Here is a 12,190-nt window from a genome sequence, read left to right on the forward strand (position 1 = left end):
GAGTGCTCTGGAAGTAGTAGAGTATGACTTAATATTTTTTATCCAATGATACTTGAGAAAAATCTTTAGAAACATCTTATTCTTTTTACTCACTTAACAGTAACTCTTTATGTACATTTTGTGTCATTTTAAAATAAGACTGAACAATTTAAATGACATATAAAAATATTAAGTACCGTGGGGAAATATGCAGTAGATGCTCATATTTTTTAAAAAAGCAGTTTTTTTTCCTTATAAAAGAAAAAAAAAGTATTTGTAGAGAAATAAAGACTGTATAGGAGATACTTCATATGTTAACTGGGTTATCTCTGGGTAGTAGGATTATGGGGGATTTTCTTCTTTTTGCTTATTTCTATCTTTTAAGGTTTCTTGCAGTGAACCTACATTATTTTGAGTTAAGAAAATACAACAAAACCAGAGTTATTCTTATTAAAAACAAGAGCAGGACTGAACAGGGTATACCAGGTCAGGAACCACACATGTCCTCAGGGCAGGTCTGCTGAGGAGGGACGGGTAATTTTAGGAGTTTACAGTGTCATTTTCCCCTGGAAGTCATTTGGACAAGGCTAGGTGCTCCTCAGGGGCTGGAATAGGCATTCTTTGCTTGACTCCTAGGAGTCTTCTAACCCCTGGATTCTGAAGCTCAACCTCATACTTAAGCTAATGTAGGAATCCTTCCAGGTTCAGAGGTCTCTTCTGGGTGCTGAGCACCTGAGTAAGGGGTGGAGCTTACTGTCTCATGAAAAGAGGTTCTCTGGAAGGCCCAGGTGAAGCTCATGGTAGCATTCTCCTCAATGATGTAGGTATAGGACTGTTTGCCTCTGGAACCTCTCCACGTCTCCACAGGACTGTTGGTCCTAGAATTCATACCCTGAACCCAAGACAGATAAGTGAAGAAGGCATGATGGCTGGGTGGCTGGTGGGGAGAGGATGCCCATACCGCTGCCATCCTGGGGGCCATCACAGTGGGTTAGACCCATATTAAACGGTGCAGTTCCTGACAAACAGGCCCTTCCTCTGCGAAATCACTGTAAGCAAGGGTGTCAGTTATGTTGATACCCCGACACGGCAGAGGGACCAACCCTCCCAATAGTCCCTGGAAGCCTCAAAGCAGGCAAAGAACGGAAAACGTACCACCATGAAGTAGAGCTCGCAGTTCACAGAACAGATGGTCTCAAAGACAAATGTGATCCTGGCCACCTCTTTATTCTCTGTGTCTGCCATCATGGGCTGTGGAGGTCTGTGGGGCAGAAATCAAAAGTCGGTTCAAGAGGCAGACAGTGCTTATTGAAGAGCCCAGATGGCAGCAAAGGGTCTGCTGGGGGACAGGATTAAGTTCTGAGTATGTTGGAAAGAGCATAGACTAAGTCCAATTCTGCCACCCTAGCTGTGTGAACTTGACCTAGACAAACTATAGTTTCCTCATCTGTAAAACGGAGGTAATAATATTTCTTATTTACCTCCCATCATTGAGGTAAGATCCGAAGGCATAACAGATGTGGAAGTGCTTTGTAAAATGCTGTATAGCCTCACAAGCAGATGTGGTCTCCAGACCCACTGAATCAGAATCTGTGCATTAACGTGATTCCCAGGTGATTCATATGCACGTTAAAGTTTGAGAAGCATCACTATCATAAGATGTCAATTGTCTGCATTCGCTCAGCAGCTCTCTCCCAGGGATAGTGGGGGTTTTGCCTGGATCGAATTAGCAGGTACTTCAACTTGTTTCTTTAACAAGGTTCTCAGGCTGGTCCTTCTTTGGAGAAAGACAGCCATGCCCGATGGGTGGGGATGGTGGGGGGGGGGATAAGTGGGGTGAGGAAGTGCTTTACTGCTATAATCATATTTGCAAATTGAAAAGTACTTTGGGGAGTGTTACCTCCCAAAAGTCTAAAAAGTTTGCTTACCTCATAAACATGGGATATAGCTGTTCGGCTCTGAGTAATGTAAATTAAGGGAAGGGAAACCTTTTGAGCAACCGCTGTGGCTGAGCACTGTGCCAGGGATGGAAAGGAGGGAGCTTGAGGAGGGAATGGAGAAGCCAAATTTGCAACTGGGACACCGATTCACTGGTTCCCCCTGACCTCTAAAGCACATATATGCAGAAGAGTTCACTTTGGCTTTGGAAATCCATTTACGGCTTTTCTTTTGGCTTTGGCCATTTGCTTGAATTCTGAGGACCTCCAGTTCCCAGCTCCTCCCTACACAGTGGTGCTAACCGATTGGGCTAGAAGAATCATCTCAATCTGAGTTAGTTTAAAATCACAGACTGTCAATCCCTCTTGTTTTACAGACAAGGAGCCTAAAGCCTATAGGGGCACAATGGTTTTCCCAAGTTCACCTAGCCGGTAAGTGGCAAAGCTCAAGTGCCCTATCTCCCAGTCCCGTGTTCTTTGCACCGTACCACCCTGCCTGTATTTTTTTTAATGGCGAGCAAATTGCTTATTATCCTAGGTCTTCTTGGGATATGGGATAAATATAAGAACAATCCCGCCCAATCTTCTTTTTTTTTTTTTTTTTTGCGGTATGCGGGCCTCTCACTGTTGTGGCCTCTCCCGTTGCGGAGCACAGGCTCCGGACGCGCAGGCCCAGCAGCCATGGCTCACGGGCCCAGCCGCTCCGCGGCATGTGGGATCTTCCCGGACCGGGGCACAAACCGTGTCCCCTGCATCGGCAGGCGGACTCTCAACCACTGCGCCACCAGGGAAGCCCCCTCCCAATCTTCTTGCCCCAAATAAAGATGAAATGTCACCTGTGGCCCTATTTTTTACAGGTTTTTAAAATCTTATCTGATGCTGTGAGGAGGAGGAATTCAAGTTGCATGTGGCCAAATGATGGGAGAAGCTAGACGGGATGAGAGAGCAGTAGGTAATCAGCATGGGCAGCAACTAGGAATGAGTGTTAGCATTCAGGTTAACTTTATCAGACCATAACCATGACCTCTGTTCTGAACTGACACTTCCACAAGCCAGAAGCCCTCTCCTCTACAACACTCCTAGCCATGTGAGACTTGGATGTGGCCAAGGGTGGTGTGGGCTTCCCTTTAGCTTTGTACTCCTCACCTAAATCCTGGCACAGCCAGAGTGAGAATCATGAAGTCATTGTCTGAGGCTCCAACAGCTGTATAAATGTGATCACCAGCCACCTCCCAGCCTGGAAAAGGAGAGGGAAGAGTTAATGCCCAGTGGTCTTGGGTGCAGGGCAAATGTGCACCCTGATGACACTCTGGAAGAGAGAAAACACCATCCTTTGAGGCGTTCAGAATCACTGCCAAACAAACCATGTTACTTGTCTGGCTACTTTGGTCAAAGTCTCTGAAACTCTCAGAGCATGGCCTTTGGAGTGTGTACACATTGTTTCTAGTTCTGTTTCTGTCTCTAAAACAAAGGGTTGCCAGTATATATATTATATGTCCATGGGCAGTGGAGCACGCAAGGGAGTGCATGGCATGATTAGCTCATTTTTCTCCAGACATCCCTATTATGAAGAAACGTGAGGTGGGAAAAGCCCCTGTGGCAGTGCAGTGAACTGAAAGCTCACAGTCAGGAGGGAGGCAGTTACCTGTCATGCCCTTGTACTCAAAGTTGATCCCACTGAGGACGGTCGTTTCCATGTTCGTGGGCAGCGTGTTCCACCATTTGTATTCGAATCCCACGGCTGGTTCGGTCCCTGCTGGGCAGTGGCGACAATCTGGGGGAGCCGTGAGACCCACGCCTTCAGCAGGAAGGCCACGGCCACCCTTCCTGGAGCTGCTGTCACACAGACAAGTGGCAACAGGGGTGGGCAGCCCAACACGAGTGGTGCTGAGCACCGCTGCACAGTGACATCAAGCTGACTTGAAAGCATTCTGACAATGTATTTAACAAACTCAGGGTGTAAACACTGACCCTTCATTCTCATATTCCAGTTAGGCTGCTGGCCCATCAAATTATTCATTTTAAAGCTTAAACATATCCTCTGGTCTGATATATATATAGTTAATATTATTTGTCACATTGTTATCCTCAAATGCCTTCACATTTATAGGTATACAAATCCCCCCAACTCCTTTTTTGCAGAGTGGCTTACAAATTCTGATTGTGTCAATGTGGCCATCCCAGCTCCCTAAACCTTCTAGGTAGCATCCCTGTCACGTGCTGGAAGCCTCTGATGTGAGGATTGGGTCCCTTCAGGCCTGAGTCACATTCAAAGTTGGAATGAGGAGGAAGGCCAGCAGTTCTCAAGTATGACTCGGACCTACAAACAGGGCCCACACTGACCTCTCTTCTCCCGAGCATAGTCCTCAGAGGTGGCCTGGCCCTTCCTGCCTCCCTTGGAAGGACAGAGCCCGTGTTCAGCTGACACTGGGAGTGCCCACATGGCCCACCCATGTGGGTGGTGTGGGAACAGACGCGAGGCAGGGAGTGGGGCGGGGGAGGGGTTACCGGAGCCATTGGAATAAGAGCCATAAGGGCAGGGCTCGCAGGTGCTGCTGTTGGTCTTGAAGAAACCAGGGTTGCAAGGTGGGCAGCGGGTCTTCACGCCAGAGGCGGGCAGCTTCACTGCCCCCTCCAGGTCCTCACCGCAGATTTTCGGCTGGGCCCATTTGTACATGAGCTGTGTCTGCAGAAACAAAGCATGACTCAGCCTGCCTGTGTGGGATTATCTTCAGGAATTTACCTTGAGAGTAGGGGGATTCTGGGCTCCAATGAAAGCTCCACCACGGTGGGGCACTTTGTTTTGGTCACCGGTATATCCCAGGCCCGTCGCGTAGTGCCTGGCACATGGTCATGCTCAATAAATATCTGCTGAATGAATGTTGACTGGGTGAAGAGGGATAGACTTAATGAGGACTCGTGTGTCGGATGGAATGGGGGGACGAGTTGCCTCCAGAGAAAGCTCTGATTCCAGTGTAGAATCTTATTACTACCAATGTCACAGGAAAAGCCGCTGGTGAAAATCCCAGAACATGAAAAGGCATGGAGTATAGGTGGCTTATGTAACCCCTGGGGGGAAGAGAGGTTGGCTGAGGTGTCCCAGTTTGTCTTCCAAGTGTTTTCTTTGCTTTTTCACTTATTCAGTAGGCATCTATAGCAAGTCTAATACATCTATGTGACTCAGAGACGAATGACGTGGCCCCTGCCCTCAAGGAGCTCACCGTCTAGCAAGGGCACCAAGCACATAATAACAATCCCCATGGGGGTACGGACACTACGTTCTCTGGGACATCCAGGCAAGAGGAACGATGTTGGTTAAAGAACACAAACTTCCAGTTATAAGACCAGTAAGTTCTGGGTATCTAAGGTACAGGTGATTAGAGTTAATAATACTGTATTATATACTTGAGAGCTGCTAAGAGAGTAGCTATTAAACATTCTCACCACAAAAAAGAAATGGTAATTATGTGACCTGATGGAGCTGTTAGCTAGCTCTATGGTGGTCATCATCTTGCAGTATGTAAGTGTATAAAATCAATACATTGTACACCTTAAATTCACACAATGTTATGTGTCAGTTATATCTCAAAAAAAACAGGGGAAGAAGGCAAGAGGAACGGTCAGCCACCAAGTCAGTGGACAAGAGAAGCATTGTATCTGTCACTTATTAGGGTCGTCCCTAGTCTTTTGATGGAGAAATTGGATAGAGAAGAGGAGATGAATTACAGGAGGCCTTGGTGAATCAGGGGTGAGGTTGGGCAGTGTGAAGCTTCCCATGTGGCCCAAGGGCAAGTCAGAAACAAAAGGATTGCATTGAGGTGATGACGCAAATGCTCTGTGTAGCATACCATACATGTGAAAAGGTGGGTGAATAAAGCATCGGTCCATTTTATTAAGGATAAGAAATGACAGGGTCTTAAAAGGGTCCCATGCTGCCTTCATTGGAGGTGAGCCCTGAGACAGACAACTTTTCTCCCTGCTCAGCTCAGCCTTTCTCCCTGTGAAGAGCAGCCAGTGACCAGAGACCTGGACTAGCGCTCTAACCTTATCTCACCTGGCTTGTCTCCTTGAGTCTCATAGAGAGAAAGGTCTGGGGAGCTGGTAGACTGATTTAGGCCATCTCTTGGAGCAGCACACTCAGCAGCCCCAGTGGATCGGCCATCCTGGTCCTTGAGAAAGCACTGAGACACAGCAAAGGCCATAAAGGCAATAATAGGAGTCCCTTGATTTTAAAATACAGCTTAGAAAACAAAATCCCGAGCAGGACCAGTGTGGGCCTGAGGGCCGAGGCTTCTGTAAAGCACTCCTGGTGACTGCATATTCCTGTGCACTCCTTACCATGTATACTCCAGGGCTCCTACCTGAGCTGTGCTTTGGCGGGGCTGCAAGGTGGGAGCACTGGCTCTGGCCCCACTCAGCATCTAAAGATCCTCAAGGTGATCAGGGGAGGGCAGGCACCCAGGCTTGCAGGCATCAGAGCACACTATGGATCTAGAATGCCTTGGTCTAAGCCGGGAGGGGAAAGAGTGGGGCAGAAGGAAGCAAAGACAGCCACAATCGGCCACATGTTATGCCCTGGAGGGATAAGAGGAGCAGGATTGTCCTCATGTAATTAGTGCGTCAACTGAGGCCAAGGAAAGGACAGTAAGTTTTACAAGGTCATGCAGAACACCAGACACTATAGAACCGGGTCTAAGGTGCAACTGACAAGATATATCATTTCGCCTGGTTGCTAGGGAAGGGGATTTTGCTCGAAATATGAGGGTGGGGTGGGGCAGTGTGGGGAGGGGCAGTAAGAGATGACTATAGAAACAATCACTGTAAAGGATTGGACTTTATCCCTTGCTTAATTAGCAAAAAGAGGATTTGGCCAGCCAGCCAGCCAGGAAACATTTATACATCCTAATATCCAAGCATATGCTTAGTGCTGAATGATGCAGAATTCCCCACTCCTATTTCTTGAGAGGCTCTGATTTAGGGATATAGGCAGTTCATTCAGAATGTCTAATCTGAGACAGATTCCTCCACTTGTGCCCTTGAGCCATCCCTCCTCATTTACTGTTGTTCCTCGAAGTCATCAGGCACACACCTGCCCCCTCTACACCTGCTGTGCGCCCCCTGCCTGGAGAGCTCCCCTTCACCTCACTCAGATCTCTGCTCAGATGTCATCTCCTCAGAGAGGTCATCCTTACCTCTCTAAAACAGCTCTGTCATTCTTTATCTCCCAATCCTGTTTTATGTTTTTCTTCCTACCACTTACTACCATCTGATGTATTATTATACACCCATTAGTTGTCTGTCTGTTGTCTCTCCCTCCACTTGCTCCCCAACAGGAATTAAGCTCCATGAGAGTAGACGTTCCCTTGGTTTTGTGAGCTGCTGCACCCCTAGCGCCCAGCACAGTGGCTGGTTGTACATGTGAACAAATGACCTCCTCTGAAACACCTTCCCTGCCCGCCACCCCCCATCCTGGTCACTCCTCTTCTGGGTTCTCCCAGCGCCCTGCACACCGTCAGGCCCATCTTCCTTGTCCCTGCCCTCCCCCACAGGACGGTGAGCCTCTGAGGGCAGGAGCCCATCTTGCTCATCTCTGATTCCCCAGCTGGAGCACAGTGCCAGGCACAACAGCTGATGCTCAAAAAATGCCTGTTGACTCAATGGCAGAGCAGACTACAGAGGAAAGTCTTTCTGAGGCAGAAAGCCTTGGGGGAAAGAGGGAGCCAGCAGAGACGGAACAAGTCAGGCCATTCTCCAGTGAGCCAGGAAGTAGGAATCATCCCCTTTGCCAGCCCACAAGAGCAGCGCCGAGGGGACAAGTCTGATGAGTTCTGTGAAGAAATAAGTACGCGTGGACAGGCAGCCATTGCCCAGGGGGCGAAGCAAATGGAAGAAACCAAGGAAAAGAAAATGAAGGTGTTTTTTGAAACAGAGCATATATGAATAAGCAGCGGAACAAATGTGGCAAAAACAGCTTCTGACCTGAAAATAAATGAGGTCATCTCATTTTGCTTCCCCACTGGCCCCAGGGTCACTGCAGAGGTCTGTGGGGTTTTCTTGGGTGCCAGCTTCACTGGCCACTGGAGGTCCGGATCTGGCAAAGCCCAAGGAGCAGGCAAAGGGGCCCCATGACTGTGCTACCCACCTCTCCACTGGCATCACAGGCCGTGTGAGTGTAGAAGTAATCTTTGTCTGTGCAGGCTGGCCGCACTCTGCAGGTGGAGGATCCTTTTTCTAAATGGCAGATGCAAGGACAAATATTTGAAGTTAAAAAAGCAGAGCTCTTGACCACTTGCTCACGATGCTATAACGCCCAAGACCTTGGGGTGAGGCACAACACAGACATTGCAGAAAGTAGACAATCCTGCACGCCCACCTTCCCTTTGCCTGAGCAGCATCATTTTCGGTCCCTAAAGCCCTGCTCAGATACACCCTTTGCGCCTCTCCCTGGTGCTGATGAGAAACCACTGGGCCTGCCCTGTGGAGCAGGGCACGGAGAGGTGGCCAAAGGACCAGCAAGGAGGGAGGTAGCCAGAAGGAGCATCTTGCAGGTTTACCACCAATTCCCTGGAACTCGCCATCTTCCAGGTGCCTCAGAACCCTGACTGTGCAGGTGGTTTTTCTACTCCTGAGGGGTTGAAGCAAAACATAGGAAAGCTAGGACAGTGCTTCATCCTCTCACTCCAGTTCTGTCTCTGAATTGTCTCTTAATATATGCCTAGAATGAAGGCCTTCCACCTCTGTATTTCCCCTTCTCCATGCAATGATCCTACGCAAATAAGGTGACGGTTTAATCCACCTCTTTCCACTTTCCCCACCCCCAGGCCTCACAGCACTATCTCTAAGCCTTGACCTGAACTTAATGAAAAATGTTATTATCATTTTTACTTACTTTACTCTCTGTATGTTCTTTTTTTAAAAAATATTTATTTATTTATTTCGGCTGTGCCAGGTCTTAGTTGCGGCACGTTTAGTTGCAGCACGTGGGCTTCCTAGTTGCGGAATGCAAACTCGTAGTTGCGGCATGAGAACTCATAGTTGCAGCATGCATGTGGGATCTAGTTCCCTGACCAAGGATCGAACCCAGGCCCCCTGCATTGGGAGTGTGGAGTCTTATCCACTGTGCCACCAGGGAAGCCCCTCTGTATATTCTTCTTATACCTAGTTTAGTTCTGCTTTAACCCTATGAACCCCTGGAGAGCAAGAACTATTTCAATGAATCCCTCTTTAAAGCAATGGATTTCACCTTTTTTGAATTACAAACGCTTTCAAGAATTTGAAAAACAGACCTGTTTCCTGTAGCCTGAAAAATATACATACTTCATGCAAATAATTTTTTTTAATTTCCAGGAGATTTACTTTCTCCAGAATAAAACCCACTGCTTTACAGAGTGCCAGCGCAATACTGCCTACTACAACTGTCACCACTATTTCTAATATGACTACTGTGTCACCTGCAGGTAAGCAGGTGATAATGGTGAGACCTCTTCTCTCTCTCTATTACCTGACAGGCAGTTTGGTAGAATGGAATAAGATTTTTAAGTCAGACAGATCTGGGTTTGGATCCTGCTTAATCATTTAGTAGCTGTGTCACTTTCAGCAAGTTACTTGACCTCTCTGAGCCTTTGTGCTTTCACCTGTAGAGCAGGAATAATAACACCTACTTAATGGAGCCAGCACATAGCTGACACATTGTAAGTAAGAATTTGCTAAGTGCTGGTAACCATTATCACCTGGGTTTGTGGGAATTATTTTTATTTGGTAACTGTCATGGGATTTTTTTTTTTTTTTTTTTTTTTTTTTTTGTGGTACATGGGCCTCTCGCTGTTGTGGCCTCTCCCATTGCGGAGCACAGGCTCCGGACGCGCAGGCTCAGCGGCCATGGCTCACAGGCCCAGCCACTCCGCAGCATGTGGGATCTTCCCAGACCGGGGCACGAACCCGTGTCCCCCATTGGCAGGCGGAGTCCCAACCACTGCACCACCAGGGAAGCCCTGTCATGGGATTTTTAATAAGGATTAGAAGTTTCCTTTCTCTTCCAGTTAAGGCTTATTTCTCAACTGGTCCCTTCTTCTTCCCAAGGCACCAAATGAGTTGCTAGATCGGAGAATCTCCTAGTTACCGCCTTGTTGGCCTGCACTGGGGAGTTCCCTCAATCACATATTTCCATGCCTCTTCTGTCCCCATCTTAATTAGCCTAGGCAAGAGGGAACTACTGGCTGAGAAACAGCTGGGGTCTCTCAGATCATTCACTTGGTTAACAAACAAAGGCCTATTTCAACATAGAGGGATCCAGGGACTCCTGGTTTGGACAGACTTGGCCAGGAGAAATTTGGGGGGAGATGCTGAAAATAAGCCAGTTCCCAGGCCCTTGCATACTGGATCTAGCAAATTGCAAGCTATGTGTTAGAAAGTGCATTCCACACAAGGACCTTTCTCTGCTTGTCAAATATTTGTTCAACCTGACACCCCAGCAAAAAGGGTCCAGCTGTTTACACACTGACAACTTCTAAACTGGTTTTAATAAATGATTAACGCAAATGCTGAGCCAGACCTCACTTTCCCAGCTCAGGTTTCATCAAGGTGTTGAAGCTGGAGACTAGTCATGTTTGAAGGATTGGCCTAGATATTTGTTGAGGAAATGAAAAGTGATTCCTGTAGGACTGGCCCTGGGTAAAACTGTTTGAAGATAAAGTTTATCATGGGGGCTCCACCTGCTCTTTCTGCACCTTCCTCCTCCTTTCCGTATCTTCCCCCTGCCTCCGGAAATACAACATTCTTGTTCTGATCCTTTTTATCCAAGGAAAACATTTCCCCTGAAGATTTAGTACCGAATGAACCCAATGCCCAGCTCCGACACCACCACAGACTCTGGGCAAATCCCTTAACCTCTGTGAGCTTCTCCTAATTCATTTGTAATGGGGATATCACCCCTGCACTATGCTACGAATAATGAGAAAATGTTTTGTAAACTGTAAAGTACTGTACAAGTGACTTATTATTGTTACCTATGCCCAGAGTGGTTTCAGACCACAAGAAGACTGCTGGGACAGGCCTTATTGTAAATGAATAAATAAAATTAGTGCTTACTACATGCCAGACACTTTACCTGTTTTAATCAGTGCACACAATGATGCTATGAGGCAGATACAACCATTGTCATTCCCATTCTAGAGATGAGAAAACTGAGGCACAGACAAGTGACTTGCCCAAGGTGGTGCAGCTAGGAAGTGGTGGAGCAAGTATTTGAACCGCAGTGATTTTATTCTGGAGTCCATGCCCTTAAACCCTGTGCTGTTCTATTAGGAAATGAATCCCTAATATTAAACATAACACAAAGGAATTAATCCTAATGATCAAATTTAATCTCTCAATGAGAAAGATGCTTTCAGTCAAGCCTTTGTCCCTGACATCCACATGTGCATCAGCTCCTCGTTAGTCTAGGTCCTGGATACGGGCAATGGCACCTGATGCAAAATCTTCTGACTGTAGCTTCTGCCTCCAGCTCTGCCTTTCCTCATCCATTTTCCAAATGGCAACCAGAATGGTCTTTCAGAGGCACAAGCCAGATCATGTCATTCCCAGTTTCACATTCTTTAATGGCTTCAAATGCTGATAGGATCAAATCCCAATTCTGTAGCAATGGCACAGAAGGGTTTAACCGTAACCTGTTCCCTGCCCACCTCTTAGCCTTGGATGCTAATTCTCTCTAAGTAAGCTCCAGCAATGCTGAGTTACTCCTGGATCCCTGAGCCTTCTGGCCTTGGCTCACACTTCTTCCAGAATATCCTGCCCCCATCAAACCACCAACTCATCTTTCAAGATAGCTTATCTTTCAAGACCACAGCTAGTGCAGCCTTTCCTCCCTCCCCAGAGAGGACTGACCGCTTCCCTCTTTTGCTTCCACCGCACATTACACTCAGTACTCCTATCCTAGCACCTCCTGTACCGTGGAGTTATTACACTTGGTGTTTCTATAACCACATTTCCACTTTTGACATAAGCTGGAGGGCAGCACCAGCTGTAACCCTAGCATCAAGCCCAAGCCCTGGCACCCAGTGGCCACTCAGAATATATTTACAAATGAAAGACTAAATGGTCACAGGGCCTCCTGCCACTCCCTTTATGTATATTCCATCATAGGCTCTCATCAGACTCTCTCTGCATTTTCCCAGTCTCCCACTGACCCTGTATTCTGGAACAATCAAGTCCCAAAGAAACGTGATACTCTTTGTATCCCAAGCTGAACATATTCTTCAGAGTAAAATTTCACTTTC

General features: G+C 47.3%; 1 protein-coding gene across 1 annotated transcript in view; it reads right to left on the reverse strand.

Moving 5' to 3' along the window:
- Positions 1-12,190, reverse strand: part of ELAPOR1 (endosome-lysosome associated apoptosis and autophagy regulator 1) — a 35,293-nt gene that overhangs the window by 10,662 nt on the left and 12,441 nt on the right. The window contains exons 7-12 of the mRNA XM_081255300.1: positions 8,059-8,147; positions 4,425-4,602; positions 3,562-3,690; positions 3,063-3,153; positions 1,135-1,240; positions 734-871 (exon numbers count right to left, since the gene is read on the reverse strand). Of these exons, the coding sequence (XP_081111426.1) occupies positions 734-871; positions 1,135-1,240; positions 3,063-3,153; positions 3,562-3,690; positions 4,425-4,602; positions 8,059-8,147 (731 nt within the window). The remainder of the gene's footprint in view (positions 1-733; positions 872-1,134; positions 1,241-3,062; positions 3,154-3,561; positions 3,691-4,424; positions 4,603-8,058; positions 8,148-12,190) is intronic.

Source organism: Mesoplodon bidens (assembly GCF_964165515.1).
Source record: "Mesoplodon bidens genome assembly, chromosome: 2".
Classification (NCBI taxonomy): Eukaryota; Metazoa; Chordata; class Mammalia; order Artiodactyla; family Ziphiidae; genus Mesoplodon; species Mesoplodon bidens.